This window comes from Trichechus manatus, unplaced genomic scaffold (genome assembly GCF_000243295.1).
Source record: "Trichechus manatus latirostris isolate Lorelei unplaced genomic scaffold, TriManLat1.0 scaffold00008, whole genome shotgun sequence".
NCBI lineage: Eukaryota > Metazoa > Chordata > Mammalia > Sirenia > Trichechidae > Trichechus > Trichechus manatus.
In genome coordinates this window covers 434,541-455,065 of record NW_004443944.1, presented here as the reverse complement: position 1 = coordinate 455,065, position 20,525 = coordinate 434,541, and the positions used below count along the sequence as shown (strand labels likewise).

Here is a 20,525-nt window from a genome sequence, read left to right as displayed (position 1 = left end):
GCCGCTTCCCTGCGGCCCCCGCGCCTCGCACTTCCGGTGGCGGCGGGGCCCGGGAGGAAGTGGCGGTCGGTGCGAGGGCGGAAGGAGGGTGGCCCGACCGCTGTAGCCGGTGAGGCCGGCGGCGCTCTATGGCGGCGGGTGGGTAACCGGGCGGGGCGATGGGGGGACCGCGGTCTGAGAGGACGGGACCCGGGCCTGAGGTGAGAGGTGGCGCGGAGGTGGGCGCGGTCCCGGGGGAAAAGGAGTTGGCCCGACGGGAGCCCAGGGTGGTCCAAGGGGCATTGGGGCCGGCTCCGAGGGCCGACTGGGCCGAGGGTCGCGGGCGGGTCTGAGGGAGCTGGCGCGGGCTTCCCTGGTCACCTGCTAGGGAGCCGCGAGCTCAGACAGCACAGGGAGAGCCCTAGTCAAGCCCGACATACGATCCCAGGGAGGCGCTGGGAGGGAAGTGTGGCACTTAGTCGGCGGAACTCAGGTTGTGGGGCCATCAGATGGGGTCCAGTTCTGGCTCTCCCCCTTCCCGGGGGGCCGTATGCCTTAGGCAGGCGCCGGTGTTCTCATCTTTCAGCGGGAGAAATCGCCGAGCTGCTCCGCTGGCTGTCTAAGGTTTCGTGAGGCCGTGTGAGTAAGGCTCTGCACAGGGCATGGCCGAACCGGTGCTCAGTCGGCGTCAGCCTTACAGGGTGGCTTCAGGGTGAAGGCGGCAGGCTTCGGGGTTCATCTGCCTTCTCATTGCAGCTCCGGCTCCCACAGCCTCCTTTCTGAGGACCCAGGGACCCACCTCTGCCTCCCCAACCGCAGGATGGACGAGGAGAGCTTGGAGACGGCCCTGCAGACCTACCATGTGCAGCTGCAGCAAGTGGAGCTGGCCCTGGGCGCTGGCCTGGAGGCATCAGAGCAGGCCGACCTGCACCAGCTGCAGGGGGACCTGAAGGAGCTGATCGAACTCACTGAAGCCAGCTTGGTGTCTGTCAGGAAGAGCAAACTCCTGGCCACGCTGGACCAAGAGCACCCGGCCCAGGAAGATACCGAGTATCTGGCTTTCCAGAAGGCCATCTCTGAGGTAGTGGAGGTACCAGCAGCCACAGAGGCAGAATTGGAGACTGTTTCTAAAGAAGAGGTAGGGCCTGAACCCAGCATCCCCCAGCAGGAGGAAGAAGAGGGGGAGGAGGACGACGAGGAAGAGTTGAGTGGGACAAAGGTGAACGCCCCCTACTACAGCTCATGGGGCACCCTGGAGTACCACAATGCCATGATTGTGGGCACAGAACAGGCAGAGGATGGCTCGGCTGCTGTCCGGGTGCTGTACCTCTACCCTACACACAAGTCCTTGAAGCCCTGCCCATTCTTCCTGGAGGGGAAGTGCCGCTTCAAGGAGAACTGCAGGTAAAGCCCTTTGTTCCGGGGCCCCAACAGTTAGGGGTGTGAGGGGCATGCAGACAGCAACAGGGTCCCGACTGGCCCTGTCTGTGCTGTGGAGTTTTGTTGTCCATGATCCAGCCGATTTGCTGACAGAGAGAGATCTGTGGGATGGTAAAATTCCCACAGAAGTGTCCTTGGTTAGATGTCTGCTTCGATTTTACTGGGGTGAAGCAAGATGGACAGAAGGGCTTATATTGAAAAGGATAGATCTCCAGTCTATCATCAGTTGTATTCTTCAGAATGAAACTTTACATTTACTTGTGTGATGGAAAATTTCAAACACGCACAAAATCAGAGAGGGTAAGATCATGCTGCACCGGCCCTGTCGTCCAGCTTCGTCAGTTGTCAGCGTTTTGCCAATCTTGTTCTGTTTTTCCTACCTTTAAACGTTTTAAAGTATATTCCAAGAATTACTGTTTTTTTTTTTTTTAATCTGTAAGTATTGCAGGATGTATTTCTATCAGATAAGGCCATTACCAAAATAAAATCATATCATTGTGATATCTAACAAGTTTAACAGTAATACCTGGATCATGCTCAAATTTCCACAGTTGTTGCCATGATATCTTTTTTTCTTCATTACATAACTTTGTTTTTATTCCTCTTTACTGTCTTTGGAAGGAACATTTACTGACACTTCTAGTCGATAACTTCCTCTTTTTAGCCAACAGTCCAGGGTAACTAACCCTTGTTCTTTGAACACGTATCGCCTTATAGACTTCTTTGGGGCCCAAAATCTTATTTGGCAAAGTTCTCCTTTCCTTCTTTCTCTGCAGGGTTTATTGAAAGATGGCGTGCATCCAGAACAGTGTGTAAATCATAAATTTCCTCAAAGGGTTTTCACGGTGGACACAGCTGTATAACTGGCGAGCAAGAGCAGGCCTCCCACCCTCAGTCCTCCTGGAGGTTCCCGCCATGGAGTCTGTATGAGGTGTCCCAGGAGGATGATGAGGGCAAACACTTCCAGGTGGCGCTTCCTCTAGGCCAGGCACGCTGTTGTAAGAGTTGCCAGCACGTTAGCTCTGTAATCCACACGGCTCCATTTCACAGGCGAAAGCTCAGAAGGAATGGAGCTGGGCTGAAGCATCTTATGAACCCCCACCTTGCCACCACCCAGGGCCAATAGGTTATTTTCTTGAATTTGCTTTGGATTTTTAAAAGTAAAAGAAATAAAATAGATAACGAAGTACCTTTTGACCCCCACACTGTCACGTTCCCCCCTCCTGCAGATTCCTGTTTTCACAAATTTGAAGTGTGTGTTTTAATTCCTTACAGACGTGTGTGTATCTGTAAGTAGTATACATTTGTGTTTCATTTTTGATTAAAGGGTATCACACAGTATGATTCATTTTGGAACTTGTTTTTTTCCCTTAGCATGTTTTTGAGGGACATCCGTGTCGATCCTTATAGAACTACCCCACTTATTCTAACTGCAGCGTTGTAGTCCCTCCTATGAAAAGGCCACGTTTTATTTATTCTCTGCCTTTCTAATGGTTTCCAGTTTTTACCTGTTACAGACACGCTAGTTCATGTCTCCTTTTGCATGGTAAGAATTTCTTTTGCACGTAGACTTGGTGGAGAAGGCACGCGCTTTTCAGGTTTTCCTCGTCCGGCTCCCCGTCCTCCTCTGTGCTGGCTCGCCTTGGTGCTGGCAGACGTTAGCTCTCGTGCCTAGATGGTGTCTCTGTTTAACTTGTATTCCCTCGATTACTAGTGAGGTTGCGCACCTTTTCCTGTGTTTGTTGTAACTCGGTCTCTCTCTACTTCAGTCTTTTCTGGAAATGGAGATGAGAGTCGCATCTCGGTTGTTGAAAGGGTGGAGTGTGTTAATACATACGAGGAACTTACAACAGCGCCTGACACGTAGTAAGCACTCAGCACGTTTTTTATATTTACCTTGCTATTGTAAAATAGAATCAGGTACAGGGAACAAACATAGCTTAGCAAATTAAAAAGCAAACACTCTGGTAGTCACCACTCAGATGAAAAATACAACTTTGCCAACCACTCCGGAAGTCTCTCCCAGTGCGTCAGCCCCACACAGCCTTCTCCCTCCTCCAGAAGTAACCGCTGTCCCTGCTTTTACAACATCCTTGCATTTTTTGTGGCTTTGCCGCCTGAGTGTGACTGTGGTGCAAGTACTTTCATTTAATCTTGCCCGTTTGTAAAACCGGGTGTGTCTGAATCTTGCTGTCTGCTCGCCCCACCTTCACGCCGACGTCTGTGGAAGGGCTGGGCCTTTGACACGTGCGGCCGCGCCCTGTGCTGCTGTCCAGCCCTCTGAGACCGCGGGCTAGCAGACCCTGCCCCGTCCCTGGCAGGACTTGGGTGTGTTCTGCCGTCAGGAGCGTGTGAGGGCCACTTGTGCTCTTTTGTGATATCAGCAGCTGTTGGTGCTCAGCACCTGGCTCCACCAACTCATTGGGGTTGCAGAGTGGAGATATTTTAATCCTGTCAGTTCATTTTCATTTATCAGCTGGAATTCTATGAAGAGCCGTTTGTCCGCAGCTATGTCTTGAGTACCCAGTGGGGCACAGCGCCTACGGAAAAGGCAGGGAAAGCTTCGGGTGGTTTTGTTTGCTTAGCTTCCAGGACAGTGAGCCGGTTTCCTGTCATCCGGTGAAGAATTAGCTTTAAAAAAAATGAGTGCACTTACGAACTCGTGGATTTAAATATATCGTATGGGTTTCACCTCACTGCAGTTCTGGCCCTTAACGAAGCTCAGTTGTCCCGCCTTTGCCCAGTGGGAGCCTTTTCACACTGGCTCCTGAGTCCCTTCCACGTGACCCATGATCTTCAGTGGCTTCCTTGCTGTCTTGGTGGTCAGGGTGCCTCGTGCTCACCCACGTGTTCCCTGCCCCAGGCCTGGACTCCACCAGCTCTCTGAGAGGCCCTGCTTCCTTTTAGTGGGACACAGTGTCCCAGGACCCACACTCCGGGTGCCAGGTTGGTCCTTGTTTCCAGGTCTTTCCAGCAGACAGAACTGGGAAATCTAGGTGGAGACATACATATGCATGGACACACATGTGTACATGTTTGTGTGCAATTATATACAAAACTATTTGCACATACCGGTATTTTTAATGGTGAAATACTGCGTGAGTTCGTACTGATATTTCCGATTCAGACGGAGGACTGCGGCGTTTTGCCCTAACCTCTTCTGGGTTACATCTGTGTTGCTTTCTCTTCCACCCCAGGGGTGCTGGTTCTCTAGGACACGGGAGGACAGAAGCCAAATGTCCTGTGATGACTCATTTGCCTTGTCCTGCTTTCCACACATGACACCCTCAGAATGTCAACACCCATCTCACCACCAACTGTGATGATGAACACTGTTTCCAGTTGTGCTCTGTATACAGGCCACACTCTCGCCATCACTTTTTCTGATTGTTCTAGGTCTCCACCGTCATACAGCCATTGTCATCTCCCCGGTGCCCCTAGTGAGTCTCAGTGCTCCAAGGAGCTCTGATGCTGGCCACCAGTCTGTCTTGTGTCTTCCCGGTCCCTTTAGCACCTCAGGAAGGGCCCCTGCTCCGGCAGGTTGATGTTTTTGTTTGTTTCCTTTCTGCTTGAATGTCAGCTTTGTTGGATATAAAATCTTTGGCTCACATGGCTTTCCTGGAGTGTTTTAAGTATGTCACTCCATTTTCTCCTGACAGAAAGCATTGCCGTCAAAAGTCTGATAACAGTTTTATTTCCTTTGTAAATCATATGCTCCTTTTGCTTCTGAGCCCAAAGGACTGTTTTTTTTTTTTTCCTTTATAAAGCTGTGTCATTTTACTGGAACACATCTTGGCTATTGACTTTTCTGAGTTGATATTCTCAGCGATAATGGTGTGCTCTTCCAATATAAAGTTTCAAATCTTTTTTTTTTTTTTTTTTTTTTTCAGGAAAACATTCTTGAATTACAGTTTTTAGCCTGCGTCTCAGTCTCCATGTTGATTCTTCTTTGCTTATCTCTAGTGCTTGGCAATTTCCAATTTTTTTTTAATCTCGTTCTTTAATTCTTGATTTTTAAAATATTCCTTTTTTTGCATTAATATATTTTTTAGAGCAGTTTTAGGTTTACAGAAAAAATGGGCAGTAAGTACAAAGAGTTGCCATGAACTCCCTCTCTCCCTGCCCCAGTTTCCTCTGTTATTACCATCATGCATTGATGTGGTACATTTGTCACACTTGAGGAGCCAATATTGATAACTGTTATTAACTGAAGTTCAGAGTGAGGGTTCACTTTGTTGTACACCTCTATAGATTTTTAGTACGTTTGTTACAGCTGATGAACTAGTATCCATATTGTTAATTGAGTTCATAGTTTACTTCGAGTACACTCTGTTGTAGAGTCCTTTGGGTTTTCACAAATCTCCATGCCTACAGTATCATGCAGAACAATTTTCACTGCCCTAAAAATGTCCTGTGTGCCACCTATTCGTGCCTCCCCTCCTGCCCCTGAGTCCCTGGAAACTACTGATCCTTTTACTGTCTCTATGGTTTTGGGTTTTCCAGGATGCTGTAGAGTTGGGAGCCTACCGTCCGTAGCCTTTTCAGACTGGCTTCCTTCACTTAGCAACGTGCACTGAATGTTCCTTCATCACTTTTCATGGTGTAATAGCTCATTTCTTTTTATTGCTGAATAATAGTCTATTTTATGGATGTTTCACTGTCTGGTTATCCGTTCATCTATTGAAGGACATCTCGGTTGTTTCCAATTTTTGGCCATTATGAGTAGAACTGCTGTAAACATTTTTGTGCGGGTTTTTGTGTGGACATAAGTTTTCACCTCGTTTGGATAAACAAACTAGGAGTGCCATTGCTGGATCTTACGACAAGCCTGTGTTTAGTTTCGTAAGAAGCTGTCAGACTGTCTTCTAAAGTGTCTGTACCATTTTGCATTCCCACCAACAACAAATGAGAGTTCTTGTTGCTTCTCAACCTCGCCAGCGTTTGGTATTGTTAGTGTTTTGGGTTTTAGCCGTTCTAATAGGTGTGTAGTGGTATCTCATTGCTTTAGTTTACAATTCCCTAATGATATATGATGTTGAGCGTCTTTTTCATATGCTTATTTGCCACCTGGAAGTCTTTGGTGAGGTGTCTGTTCAGCTCCTTGGCTCATTTTTAAATTGTGTTGTTTTCTTATTGTTGAGTTTTAAGAGGTCTTTGTATATTTTGGAGCCCTGGTGGCACAGTGGTTGGGAGCTCGGGCTGCTAACCAAAAGATCAGCAGTTCGAATCCACTAGCTGCTCCTTGGAAACCCTATGAGGCAGTTCTCCTCTGTCCTGTAGGGTCGTTATGAGTCAGAATCGACTCAGTGGCAGCAAGTTTGGGTTTTTTTTGGTGTTTGTATATTGTAGATACAAGTCCTTTATCAGTCCTGTTTTTCTTAAATCATTGTCAGATACATGTTTTGCAATATTTTTTCCCAGTCTGTGGCTTTTGTTTTCATTGTCTTAACAGTGTCTTTTGTAAAGCACAAGTTTTTTGTTTGAATGAATCCAACTTAACAATTTTTTTCTTTCATGGATCATGCTTTTGTGTTTTATTTAAAGACTCATCACCATACTGTCTGGATTTTCTCCTGTGTTAGTGTCTAGGAGTGTTTAGCTTTAGGTCTGTGCTCCATTTTGCGTTAATTTTTGTGAGAGGTGCGAGGTCAGTCAGTGTCTAGATTGATTTTTTTTTTTTTTTTTTGGCCTGTGGGCATCCTGTTGGTCTGGCATCACTTGTTGAAAAGACTGTCCTGTCTCCGTCGAGTTGCCTTTGCTGCTTTGCCAAAGATTAGTCCACTGTATTCGTGTGAATCTGTTTCTGGGCTCTTTATTCTGTCCCGTTGATCTGTTTGTCTGTTCCTTCGCCACTAACACACCGTCTGGATCACTGTAGCTATCTGGTAAGTCTTGAAGGCAGGTAATGTCAGTACTCCAACTCTGTTCTTCTTCAGTATTGTCTTGGCTATTCTGAGTCTTTTGCCTTTTCATATAAACTTCAGGATCAGTTTGTCGATATCCATAAAGTACCCTGCTGGGACTTTGACTGGGATTGCATTGAATCTGTAGATCAAGTTTGGAAGAACTGACGTCTTAACATTATTGAGTCCTTCTGTCTGTGAACATGGAATATATCTCCATTTATTTCAATCTTTGATTTTTTTAATCAGAGTTTTATAGTTTTCCTCGTATAGATCTTGCTCATGTTTTGTTAGATTATACCTAAGTGTAAAATGGTGGGAATAGTGTCAGAACCTATCGAACTTCAGGGTGATAATGAGAATTAAGATCAGCCCAAAGCTGATACCCATGAGGTGGAGGTCAGACATACCTCCAACTCTCCTACCTTTTTACCAATTCTGACACAGCCGTCCTCCCCACAGCACCCTCTACTTCTCTGCTGAGTTCGATAATTCATTGCAGTGGCCACACAGAACTCACGGACCATACTTAGAGCTTAGTAGTTTATTAAGGAAGTAACAGGGTCCAATTCAGGATCAGGATTAGGAAGCATGTAGGCAAAGTCTGGAAGGCTCCCCCAAAGTGGAGAGTGCACATTCCTCCTTTCTTCAGTGCAGGACAGCTCGCCAGCTCCTCTCAGCCATGCATGCAGGTAGGCCCATTTCTCTGCCGTGCGCGCCCCCTCTCAGCCGTGCAGGCCTCCTCTTGGCCCTTTGAGGACGGTCTTCTTTTCAGCCCCCTCAGGACAGGCCTCCTCTCAGCCCCCTCAGGACAGGCCTCTTCTTGGCCCCGTGAGGACAGGCTGTTCTCGGCCCCCTGAGGACAGGCTCCTCTCGGCCCCCTCAGGACAGGCCTCCTCTTGGCCCTTTGAGGACAGTCTTTTTCTCAGCCCGCTCAGGACAGGCCTCTCTGCCTTCGGCCTCCCTGCCATCGGCCTCTCCACTGCTAACCCACCCAGCTCATAGCCAGTGTAGCAGTTTTGCTCAGCTCTCTTAGCCACATTACTAGCAACAGATTTCTACGATTGCTGCCGACTCTGCCACAGGGCCCTTTCCTTTCCGTTGTCTTCACTGTTACAGCCCTTGATCGGTGTTCACAGCTCTTCTAAGAGGTTCCTCACTTCCTCTCTCTGCTTCTCTCTTTTTGCTTCTTTTGCCTTTTCTCCTGTCTCCTTTTTTCCTTTCTTCAGTCTGCCAACCTTTGTGGGGTTGGCTGCATATATAAGCAAATTCCTCATCAATTTCAAGGTGTAGCCCTCCTACTAGGGCCACAAATTGACGGATCCCCTCTCATCGACCAAGTGGGATTCATTACAGGTACACGGACACTTCATTTACATAGTAGGCTGTAGTAGCTTCATTTGCATAGTCTATAGTCCCTTCATTTGCATAGTATATTGACCAGTCCCTGCAAGGTGCATACCAATCACATGGCAGGCTGCAGTCCAGGGCTAGACAAAAAGTGTCAAACTTCAAGTTAATTACAGCTTACCCAGTGTCGTGGACTGAATTTGTGTCCCCCAAAAATGTGTGTCAACTTGGCTAGGCCATAATTCCCAGTACTATGTGATTATCCATTTTGTGATCTGATGTGATTATCCTATGTGCTGTAACTCCTAACCTCGATGATGTTAATGAGGCAGGATTAGAGGCAGTTATGTTTATGAGGCAGGACTCAATCTATAGGATTGAGTCAATCTTTTTTGAGATATAAAAGAAGTGAGCAGAGAGGAGAGGGACCTCATACCACCAAGAAAGAAGCACTGGGACTGGAGCACTTCCTTTGAATCCGCAGTGCCTGCTCTGAGAAGCTTCTAGATCGGGGTAAGATTGATGACAAGGACCTTCCCCTAGAACTGCCAGAGAGAGAAAGCCTTCCCCTGGAGCTGGCACTCTCAATTCAGACTTGTAGCCTTCTAAACTGTGAGAGAATAAATTTCTGTTCGTTAAAGCCGTCCACTTGTGATATTTCTGTTATAGCAGCACTAGATCACTAAAACACCTAGGAAATGTTGATCAACCTGGACAAAAGTAACAAACTCTCTGGGGTGGAAAACTAAGGCAAAAGTAATGCCTCAGGGCTTAGAGGAAAAATCTCTCAAGCTGTTTTTCCAAAGAACCAAGGCATAAGGCCACATAAAGGAACTCATTTCATGACACTAATGATTTCATTTTTTTTTTTTTGGTGCTAAAGTAAATGTTGTTGTGTTTATAATTTCAAATTCCAATTGTTCATTGCTGGTATATAGGAAAGCAATTGACTTTGGTATATTAACCTTGTATTCTGCAACCTTGCTAAAATCATTATTAGTTCAGGAGGTTTTTTTTGTCAATTCTTTGGTACTTTCTACATAGACAGTCATGTCATCTGTAAACAGGACAGTTTTTTTTTTTCCCCTCATATTTCCTTTTCTTGAGTAATTGCCTTAGCAAGGACTTCTAGTACAAGTTGAACAGGAGTGATGAGAGGGGACAGCCTTAACTCGTTCCTAATCTTAGGGGGAAAGCTTCTAGTTTTCTCACCATTAAGCATGATGTTAGCTGTAGGGTTTTTTTGGTAGGTTCTCCTTATCAAGTTAAGGACTTTCTCTTCTTCCTAGTTTGCTCAGAGTTTTTGTTTTTGTTTTTTTTTTTAATTCATGAATCGGTGTTGGATTTTGTCAAGTGCCTTTTCTGCATCTATTGATGTGATCAGATGATTTTCCTTCTTTAGCCTGTTGATGTTGTAGATTACATTAATTGATTTTTGAATGTTGCACCAGCCTTGTGTACCTGTAATGAATCCCACTTGGTCATGGTGTATAATTCTTTTTACACATTGATGAATTTGATTTGCTAGTATTCTGTTGAGGATTTTTGCACCTATGCTCATGGGAGATACTGGCCCCTCCTGTGGAACTCTGCTCCTGGTTGTTGCTCTATCTTGGTTCTGGATTCGATTTACTGGTTCACTGTTATCTGAACATCAAGGCACCGCTAGTATATCTAGTATAACTAGGTTCTTGTTAGTTTGGGGAGGGCTCAGTCGTATTACTGCATGCACACGCATGCACATACATACCCACATGTGCACGTGTGTGCACACATGTGCACACCTTGGTTAGCTGTTAGTAACTGGAGGTTCAGGTTGGATGAGAGCCAATGGGAAGCTGTGATCACAAGCTCATCTGCCAAGTTGTTACTGCAGCCCAGAAAGCTGGGGTCAGCATGAGACATCTTTTCTGAGTAGCCGAGGCCATCTTGACAGAGTGTTAAAGAGCATATGCGCGTGTACGTGTGTGTATATGTGTGTTTGTATGTTTGTGGTATGTGTATGCGTGTGTATGTTTGTACATGTGTGTACATTTGCTTTATATGTGTGTGTATATATGTGTATTTGAGTATATATGTATGTGTACGTGTGAGTGTATGTATGTGAATACATATGTATGTGTGTGTCTCTGTACATGTGTGTATGTGTGTATTTGTGCATATGTTTGGTATCTGTGTGTATGTATGTGTGCGTGAGTGTATGTATATATGCATATTATAAAAATGGCATGGCAGCAGTGTCAGACCTCCCCGTCTGACTTCACAAGGTGGGAGGTAGGGTAAGAATCATTATCAGCATCAACAACCCAAGGCTGATTCCTTGGAGGCGGAGGTCAGACATACTTCCACTCTCCAACTTTTTTACCAATTCTGACGCCAGCCGTCCCTCCCATAGCTGTCTCTGCTCTGCTAGGTTTGATAATTCGTTGCAATGGCCACACACAACTCATGGAAAATACTTAACAATTATGGGGTTTATTAGGGAAGTGACAGATTACAGTTCAGGATCAGGAATGACTCAGGATACAGTTCTTAGATGAGGACAGCCTCTTCTGAGCTGTGCCCTTAGGCAGGCCTCTCTCTGGCTCTTGGCTCTCAGCCTCTTGCCATGGCCTTTGCCCTGCTTGGGCAAGTGTTACAAAGCTCTTTAGCTCTGCCAGTAAGTGCCTGAGGGCACCCCACTCCACCAGTAAGCTTCAGCCTGAAGGTGCTCAGCCGTGAGTCGGCACACCCTCTATAACCACCTTGCTCCATCCGCCGGGAAGTCGACTACGTTTCTAGCGCCGGTCTTGTGGTTCTGCCACCACCGTTTCTTTGCTAATTCTCACCGTCTTGGCACCATCTCTGGTGTTACAGCTCTCTCTTTCTGTCTTCTGGGTCTAGGAGCTTCTCAGCACAGGGACCCCAGGTCCAAAGAAGACCCCTCTTGTCTCTTCTTGTTGGTGGTAGTGAGCTCCCTTTCCACCTCTGGGACAGCTCATTCTAAGCCTAACAGGATGGCAAGATCGACCAATCCCCTTGTTAGGGTTCCATATACCTTATTTGCCATGCACCTTATTTGCACTATTAGCAAGCTGTCCAATCCCCTTCCACAAGCACCTTATTTGCATAGCCCCACTCAGTCTTTTGGTGGAAGTTACAAGACCATGGCAAGAAAAGCCATGTAAAAGAAAGCTATGCACCGCATGTATATATATGCATATGTGTGTATGTCTGGGTGAGTATATATATGTGTGTGTATGCAGGTATATCTGTAGCTGCATGTATGTGTATGTGCATGTTTATACGTGTACATGTGTGTATGTCTATATGTGTGTGTATGTGTATGAGTGTGTGTATATGTGTATTTATGTGTACATGTGTATTTGTGAGTGTATAATGCATGTATATGTATATTTGCATGTGCGTGTATGTGTGTAAGTGTAAACATACATGTATGTACATATATGTGTATATATGTCTGTGTGTGCATGTGGATTTGTGTGTGTGTGTATGTCTTGTGTATATGTTGTTGTTATCAGGCACCATCGAGGCAGTTCCCACTCATAGTGACCCTCCGTACAACAGAACGAAACACTGCACCATCCTCACAATTGTTGTTAGGCTTGAGGCCGTTGTTACAGCCGCTCTGTCAGTCCATCTTGTTGAGGGTCTTTGTTTTTGATGCTGGCCCTCTACTTTACCAAGCATGATGTCCTTCTCCGGGCACTGATCCCTTCTGATAACATGTCCAAATGCCTTTAAGGAGCATTCTGGCTGTATTTCTTCCAAGATAGACTTGTTTGTTGTTTTGGAAATCCATGGTATATTCAGTATTCTTCGCCAACACCGTAATTCAAAGACATCAGTTCTTCTTCAGTCTTCTGTATTCGTTGTACAGCTTTTACATGCATATGAGGTGATTGAAAACACCATGGCTTGGGTGAGGCGCACCTTAGTCCTTAAAGTGACATCTTTGCTTTTTAACACTTTAAAGAGGTCTTTTGCAGCAGATTTGCCCAGTTCAGTGCATCGTTTGATTTCTTGACTGCTGCTACCAAGGGCGTTGATTATGCATCCAAGTAAAATGAAATCCTTGAAAACTTCAGTGTTTTCTCTGTTTATCATAACATTGCTTTTTGGTCCAGTTATGAGGATTTTTGTTTTCTTTATGTTGAGGTGTAATCTGTACTGAAGTCTTCAGTCTTGGATCTTCATCAGTAAGTGCTTCAAGTTCTCTTCACTTTCTGCAAGCAAGGTTGTGTCATCTGCGTATCACAGGTTGTTAGTGAGTCCGCCTCAAGTCCTGATGTCTTCTCCTTCATATAGCCCAGCTTCTGGGATTGTTTGTTTAGCATACAAATTGAATGAGCATGGTGAAGGATACAACCCTGATGCATACCTTTCTTGACTTTAAACCATGCAATGTCTCCTTTTTCTATGTGAACAACTGACTCTTGGTCTATGTACAGGTTCCTCATGGGCACAATTAAGTGTTCTGGAATTCCCATTCTTTGCAATGTTATCCATACTTTGTTGTGACCCACACAGTCGAATGCCTTTACATAGTCAATAAAACACAGGTAAACATCTTTCTGGTATTCTCTGCTTTCATCCAGGATCCATCTGACATCAGCCGTGATATCCCTTGTTCCATGTCCTCTTCTGAATCAGGCTTGTATTTCTGGCAGTTCCCTGTCAGTGTCCTGCTGCAGCCACTTTTGAATTATCTTCAGCAAAATTTTACTTGCGTGTGATATTAATGATATTGTTTGATAATTTCTGCATTTGGTTGGATCACCTTTCTTTGGAACAGGCATAAATACAGATCTTTTCTAGTCGATTGGCTAGGTAGCTGTCCTCCAAATGAGCACCTCCAGCGCTGTATCCTTTTGTTGAAACATCTCTATTGGTATTCCGTCAGTTCCTGGAGCCTTGTTTTTCACCAATGCCTTCAGTGCAGCTTGGACTTCTTCCTTCAGAGCCATCAGTTCCTGATCATATGCTACCTCCTGAAATGGTTGAAAATCAACCAGTTCTTTTTGGTATAGTGACTCTGTGTATTCCTTCCATCTTCTTTTGATGCTTCTGCATATATGTGTATGTGTGTTGGTATATCTGTATCTCTGTGTGTGAGTGTGTATTGTGTGTATGTGTCTTGTATGTCTCTCTGTGTATATGTGTGTGTATGTATGTCTGTGTATGTGCATATGTCTGTGTTGACATTTGTATATGTATGCATATGTACGTGTGTGTATGTGAGTGTATATGTGTATACATGTGTATATCTACGTATGTAGGTACTTGTGTATGTCTGTATCTCTGTACACATGTGTGTGTGTATGTGTGGGTGCATGCATGTGTGCCCTTCCCAGGACAAGGCCGCAGGCCTTGGGGCCGCCCTGACTTTCTGAGCCCCTCCCCCATGCCCCTCTCTGCAGGTTCTCCCATGGGCAGGTGGTCCCTGTGGACGAGCTTCGCCCCTTCCAGGACCCAGACCTGAGCTCCCTGCAGGCCGGCTCCGCGTGTCTGGCCAAGCACCAGGACGGCCTGTGGCACCCAGCGCGGATTACTGGTGAGACAACGTGGTCTTGGTGATGCGGTTCAGTATCCCATCTCCTTCCTGGGCTTGGAGCCGAGGGGCGCGGCTGGCATTCCCTCTGTTCTTGGCGGTTTTCCCTGACCCACGGTCGCTCCTTAAGGGCTCTTCCTGGACAGCCCTTCCCGTGTTCCTGCTGTGTTATTGCCAGGTGGCCCCTCCCACCCCCCGAGGTCAGGCATCGGGACCTGGCTCTGAGGTTCTAGGTGAGCAGGACCTCTGCCCCAGGGCGGGCCTCAGATCCCTGTAGTGTCCACCTCGATCCCACCCCACTCGTTGGGATCGCTGACCTTGCAGCCTGTCCTGTCCCACCCCAGATGTGGATAGCGGCTTCTACACTGTCAAGTTTGACTCGCTGCTGCTGAAGGAGGTCGTGGTGGAGGGGGACAGCGTACTGCCCCCGCTGCGCATGGAGCCTGCAGAGTCCTCCGACTCAGACAGCGGTGACGGGGGCGACGGGGACGACTCCAGCTACGCCAGAGGTGTGGCGGCGAGCGGGGGCTGGGCAGGGGAGGGGCACAGAGCTGTCCACAGCTATCGGGTTTGCCCTCAGCACGTGAGAGCAGGGCAGAGCGGAGGGACGCTGAGCTCTGCCTGCGGGGGCAGGGCCGTGAGCAGGAGGAGGGTGCAGACAGGTGCTGGGGCCGCCGCAGGAGAGCAGTCAGGAGCAGCCTGCCTGGCAGACGTGATTGGGGCTGCGGTCGTGGCAGTGGGGACAGTGTTGGGGCCGGTGCAGGAGCTGCCGAGGAAGTTGATGCACAGGAAGACACCGCTGGATGTGGGTGTGGGAAGGGTGCCCCCGGGGGTGGGGTGGATGGAGAGGGTGACGCCCTCTGCCCAGCAGTGTGGGAGATGCCAGCCCCCCTACTAGGTCGGCTAGGAAGAAGGCGGGAGTGGAGGGGACCCCATTTCCTTAGTGATGAGGGTGGAGCTGGCTGAGAGGAGATTGGAGTCAGGGAGAAGAGGCTGGGCTGCTACAAGGGGCGGGGTGTCCAGGCTGGTGAAGACAGAGAGGACAGGACTGGGGGTCAGCCGAGGGTGGTGGTCGCAAGCCAGCGGTGCCAGCTGGGTTGGGCCTTTGCCCGTTATCACAGATGCCCGCGCAGACCTGGGCAGCCTCATCGGCTTCTCTGGGTCTGGCTGCATCCGGCCAGCTGGGTGCTGCCCTCTGTTCCCTGTAGTCGTGGACACCGGGCCCACAGCGGACGGGATGTGCAGCGCTGCCTTCGCCGGATGGGAGGTGCACACACGTGGCATCGGCTCCAGGCTCCTCACCAAGATGGGCTATAAGCCTGGGGGTGGTGAGTGCCCTGTCCTGGGGGTTCTGGGGGCGGGGTGAGCATTCTAGCCTGGGGGGGCCTGGGGAGGGTGAGCCTCCTGTCCTGCGGGTTCCGGGGAGGGTGAGCGTCCTGTCCTGGGGGGGGCCTGAGGAGGGTGAGAGTCCTGTCCTGGGGTGGCCTGGGGAGGGTGAGAGTCCTGTCCTGGGGGGGGCCTGGGGAGGGTGAGTGTCCTGTCCTGGGGAGCCAAGGGAGGATGAGCGTCCTGTCCTGGGGGGGCCTGGGGAGGGTGAGTGTCCTCTCCTGGGGGAGCCTGGGGAGGGTGAGTGGCCTGTCCTGGGGGGGTCGCCAGAAGGGTGGGTGCATTGTCTGGAGGGAGCCTAGAAGGGTGGGTGCCCTGTCCTGGGGAGCCCTGGAAGGGTGGGTGCAGTGTCTTGGGTGGGGGCCTGGAAGGGTGGGTGCATTGTCCTGGGGGGGGGCCTGGAAGGGTGGGTGCCCTGTTCTGTGGCAGGGGGGCCTGGAAGGGTGGGTGCACTGTCCTGGGGGGGGGCCTAGAAGGGTGGGTATGCTATCCTGGGGGGGGAGTCTGGAAGGGTGGGTGTGCTGTCCTGGTGGGGTCGGGGGCTGGCAGCATGGCCAGCGCCTGGGTCTCCCTAGGTCTGGGCCGATACGCTCAGGGCCGGGTGGAGCCCATCCACACCGTGGTGCTGCCCCGAGGGAAGTCCCTGGACCAGTGCACGGAGGCCCTCCAGAAGAGGGTGAAGGGCGGCAAGGGCACCACCCACAGGCCCCCCAAGTGTCGGGGGAAGGGGGCCGTGCATGCCGGCCGCCGGCCCCCTCGGGATGTGTTTGACTTCCTAAACGAGAAGCTCCAGGCCCAGGCTCCAGGAGCCCTGGAGGTGGGGGCAGGTCCCCCACGGGCAAGGGGCGGCAAGGAAGCCTACCACGCCAGCAAGAGTGCCAAGCGGGCCCTGAGCCTTCGGATCGTTCAGACCGAGGAGCAGATCGGGAGGACCCAGAAGGACATCCGGGGCATCCAGGAGGCCCTTGCCCGCAACGCCGGCCAGTACGCAGGGCGCATGCACGGGATGGGGGTGGCCGGGGTTGCACAGAGCATCCCAGCCCGACCCTGAGTGGTGGGCTGATTCTAGGAGGGTCTGGGTGACTGCGGATGGCGGTGCCGGGGTACCTGGGCTTGGAGACACGGCCCACACTGACCGCAAGCCTCTGCAGGCACAGCGTGGTGGCGGCCCAGCTGAAGGAGAAGCTGGCAGGCGCCCAGCGGCAGCTGGGGCAGCTCCGGGCCCAGGAGGCGGGGCTGCAGCGGGAACAGAGGAAGGCAGACACCCACAAGAAGATGACTGAGTTCTAGAGCCACAACCACCGCTGCCAGCCTCTGGGAAGGACCCTGGGAAGACCTGCTGCCCTGGAGAGACCCCTGTAGGGGCCTCGTGCTCCCGGGCTGGGCCAGCGCCACCTCTTGCCGGCCGAGCCCACGGTCACTGCCCACTGGAGAGAGGATGGGGGTCCCCTCTGGACACGTTTGCCAGCGTCTTAAGGTTTCTTGAGCCAGGACATTAAAGTGATTTCGTGACGTGCTTCTCAGTGGACACTTGGCTGCTACAGGGTCTTTAGGGGAGAGGTTTCTGCAAGGGCTATGGGGAAAGGTGGACTGGGCTTGGGGGGGTCTGGAGGCACCCAGGACGGCTGGTATCTCCATTTTCCTCCGGATGGGGCTGCTTACCATCCTCTCATGTTGGCAGACACCCCCAAGACAGGGTGGGGCATTGGGGCTGCTCTCGGGGGCCACACAGCATGGGGAAAGCTAGGGTCCTGTAGTGGTCGTCTGGCGTTGTCAGTGGTGGCGGGGGCCTCAGCAGGTGACTCCCATGGCCTCCCTACAACAGGAGGACTCATCATCTACACAGCGGAGACCACTGTGTGAGGAGGGTGGGGCGCAAAGTGCTCAGACCGTAAGCGTCAGCCAATGTCACCCTGAGTCACATCTAGACATGGGGGGGGCGGCTACAGCAGGTGGCGGGCTGTGGCGGTGGCTGGGTGGGGAAGCGCTGAGACGCACAGCAGGAAGTGAGGTGGGGGCACAGCCACGGCACGCCTAGGCTGCTGGCTCCCTCCTGGAGGCTTGAAAGGAAACCGCCGTGCCCGGGCTCGGGTAAGTGCTGCACCAGCCTCCAGTCCCCTTCCGCGGCACCCTTCCGGGGGGCATGAGGACCAGGGCCCCGAGCTCCCCCTGGGAGCCCTGCCCAACAGGAAGATTTGAGAACAGGCTGGAGACTTGGCCTGCACCCCTCACCTCCCGCCTCCCCCACCTCCTGCCCCCTCCGTTGGTCTAAGAACAGGGCGGCATGGCGGATCTATCAGCCATCGCTGCTCCGCGGCCCTGCTAGGACCCCAGCAAGGGAACACATCCTCTGCAGGGAGGTGGTGGGAGGGGAGGGGCCGAAAGCCAGACAAGTGAGTGGGTGCTCGGGCCCCAGAGCAGCCCCCCGTCCCCAGCCCCTCTCCAGCTCAGGAAGCTGGGCTCTTGTTCGGGTCGTGGGGGGGTGTCACCAGGCCTGGCTGGCGAGGGCTGTGGCCCCAGGTTTGGGCTGCAGTGACCACAGCGGGCCTGGGTCGATCCGCAGTTGCCCACTCCTCGCTGGCCAGTGCTCAGCAGTAACCACATCACTTCTGAGGTCCCTATGGGGCAGGCAGCAGAACTCACCTCCCATCCCCTCACCAGGACCTGCTGGAGGGGTGCCGAGGCCTCCACGGGAGGAGAGCTGCGGGCCTGGGGGGGGGGGGGGTTTCCTGTGTGCTGAGTCAGCGCAAGGAGCCTGCCAGGCAGAGCCAGGTGCAGGGCTGCTGAGACCCCCTTCCTGGCCCCAGCGTCCTCTTTCTCTGCCCCAGGCCGGTTGGTGTGGAGATGGGGCCACAGCTGCCCTTGGCCCCTCCTGCCCTCTGGGTCCTCACTGGCTTTGCACTGCTTCTCGGGCTGTGGGCGCTGTGCGCAGCCTGCCACAGGTACATCCATCTGTGCCTGTCTTCCCTGCACCCCTAACCCTGGGTTTGGGGAGCATTGCCGGCCTGAGGCTGACCTTGGCAGGGACAGGGTCAGCCCAAGAAGGGGCTTGAGCAGGGCCCTACACCCAGCTCCAGCACTCACCCACTGTACCCGGGACCCTGGGAGAGGCTGGCCCCAGGGCCCACCTCTACCACCTTGGCCTGATGACCCTCTTGCCCCCAGGAAGCAGGCACCAAGGCCGCGGGCGGGGCTGCAGGGTGCTGTGATGCCAGTAGATGTGGTGAGTGCCGGGCAGTCCCTGGGTCTGGCCAGGGTGGCAGAACAGGGTACCAACTGGCCTTCCTTGCCCCTAGTCGCTGTTGAGACGGACCCACCTCTGCGCCCTCAGCAAATCAGACACCAGGCTGCATGAGCTGCACCGGGGTGCACGAGGCAGCCAAGGTGAGAGGGTGCTAGGGCGGCTGGGGTAAGGGGTGGGGACCAGGGTGTGGGGTGGAGGACTGGGGAGCAGGGCAGGGCTCAGGTTACAGGGCGGCCAAGGTGAGGGGGGGCCTGGGGCCCAGGGGCAGGGCTGTGGATAAAGGTAGGCTGGGCTCTGGGGGTCTGGAGGCACCCAGGAGGGCTGGCATCCCCATTCTTGCACCCTGACCACACTGGGCCCCCCAAACACTCAGGACCATGCTGCTGCCCCTGAGTGACCTCTACCCTGACCCTCACCCTCAGCCCCGCGGCCTGCCAGCATGGACCTCCTGCACCCACACTGGCTGGAGGGGTACAGGGGCACCCCCAGGCCACCTGCAGCGCTCCCGACCTTTCCACACCAAGAACCGGCCCGGCCCCCGCCTGTTGTCACCACCTCAGCCTCCTCTGGCCCCAAGGCTACCTATTCCACTGTGGGGCTGGCTGCGCTCCCCAGAGTCAGCCTGGCGGCCAGCCCTGAAATGTGGTCAGGGGCCCGGTTGACCAGCCACTGGGCCAGGCCCGGGGCGGGACCCATGGTGGCTGAGTATGCCTGCATCCAGAAGCTCAAGGCGACAGACAAGGGCCTCCCAGGGCAGGAGGGGAAGGCTGAGGTGACCCCAGCCACGCAGGTAAAGGGGGCAGGTGTCGGGGGTGGGACTGGGCGGATCTTTGGCAGAGGGGTGGTGCTGACCCTTCCTGGGTGGCCTCCTCTCTCCAGGTGGACATCCTGTACGCCAAGGTCAACAAGCCTAAAAGGAGGGCTGCAGGGCCCAGCACAGAGCGGCCGGACTCGGAGGGTGCGGGATCGTCGCTGGCCCGCCTGCAGAGGGGCCCGGGTGTGGACCACAACCCCCTGGAAAATGTGTATGAAAGCATCCAGGAGATGAGCCCCGAGCGCCGGAGCCCCCCAGCCGGCTGTTAGCAGGAATGGACCACGCAGGGCACCAGCCCCCTCAGCCGCAGGGAGGGCTTGGGGACCTGCTGTGTGGACAGTAGAGGACCGTGTCTGAATAAATTCCCGTCTCTCAGAGAACGAATGCCGCTTCTCATAGCTGCGGTTCCCGAAATCCCGGGGAGTCGGCGGATTGCCTGGAAGATGAAGGGGCTACCGCCTCTTGCTTGTTGCGAGCTCCCTGCCACGGGGTCGGGGGAATGGGCTGTCGCCTGAGGTCATGCCTAGGCGGGCCAGGCTGGAAAGCAGATGAGGGAGAAAGACAGCCGCTGACCCCACGAGTGTAGCGGGGGGCCGTCCGGAGGCGGGACTTGGACCCTGAACTCCCGGGGCGCGCACTCCGCCACCAGCCTCGGTGTTGCGTAAGAGGCGTCGGGGTGGGGGCCGGGCAGTCTTGCTTTAGAAGATAATCTACTCCCGGGAAAGCCCGCCTTGGAGACGCGGTCCTTCCCGGGACCTGTGGCTCCGCGGGCACGCCTCTGGGGAAGCGGCCTCTCGGCGGGGCACGCAGGCTGGGCCGGCGCGGGGGCCGGGGGCGGGCCCGGCCGGCGATCCCCTG

At 52.3% G+C, this 20,525-nt stretch overlaps 2 protein-coding genes across 3 annotated transcripts; both read left to right on the top strand.

Moving 5' to 3' along the window:
* Window positions 1-74: 74 nt before the first annotated feature.
* On the top strand, window positions 75-17,324 carry ZGPAT (zinc finger CCCH-type and G-patch domain containing). Of its 2 annotated transcripts, none has more exons than XM_004370168.2 (7): window positions 75-200; window positions 736-1,383; window positions 14,093-14,226; window positions 14,568-14,732; window positions 15,432-15,551; window positions 16,185-16,593; window positions 16,761-17,324. In XM_004370168.2, exons 2-7 carry the CDS (start codon window positions 800-802, stop codon window positions 16,897-16,899), a joined length of 1,551 nt encoding a protein of 516 aa, XP_004370225.1. In that variant the 5' UTR covers window positions 75-200; window positions 736-799; the 3' UTR covers window positions 16,900-17,324. The 2 variants fall into 2 exon arrangements, with proteins under 2 accessions (XP_004370225.1, XP_023598302.1); XM_023742534.1 differs by having other exon boundaries at window positions 81-109.
* A 321-nt stretch (window positions 17,325-17,645) lies between these two features.
* On the top strand, window positions 17,646-20,148 carry LIME1 (Lck interacting transmembrane adaptor 1). Its single transcript, XM_012558385.2, has 6 exons — window positions 17,646-17,700; window positions 18,438-18,551; window positions 18,775-18,832; window positions 18,906-18,993; window positions 19,276-19,643; window positions 19,733-20,148. Exons 2-6 carry the CDS (start codon window positions 18,454-18,456, stop codon window positions 19,934-19,936), a joined length of 816 nt encoding a protein of 271 aa, XP_012413839.1. The 5' UTR covers window positions 17,646-17,700; window positions 18,438-18,453; the 3' UTR covers window positions 19,937-20,148.
* The last annotated feature ends 377 nt before the right edge of the window (window positions 20,149-20,525 follow it).

Coding starts and splice junctions, on each gene's coding strand:
- ZGPAT (XM_004370168.2), top strand. CDS start 800: ATGGACGAGGAGAGCTTGGAGACGGCCCTGCAGACCTACCATGTGCAG. Junction 14,227..14,567: donor GCACCCAGCGCGGATTACTG/GTGAGACAACGT, acceptor GTCCCACCCCAG/ATGTGGATAGCGGCTTCTAC. Junction 16,594..16,760: donor CTTGCCCGCAACGCCGGCCA/GTACGCAGGGCG, acceptor AAGCCTCTGCAG/GCACAGCGTGGTGGCGGCCC.
- LIME1 (XM_012558385.2), top strand. CDS start 18,454: ATGGGGCCACAGCTGCCCTTGGCCCCTCCTGCCCTCTGGGTCCTCACT. Junction 18,552..18,774: donor CTGTGCGCAGCCTGCCACAG/GTACATCCATCT, acceptor TCTTGCCCCCAG/GAAGCAGGCACCAAGGCCGC. Junction 18,833..18,905: donor CTGTGATGCCAGTAGATGTG/GTGAGTGCCGGG, acceptor CCTTGCCCCTAG/TCGCTGTTGAGACGGACCCA.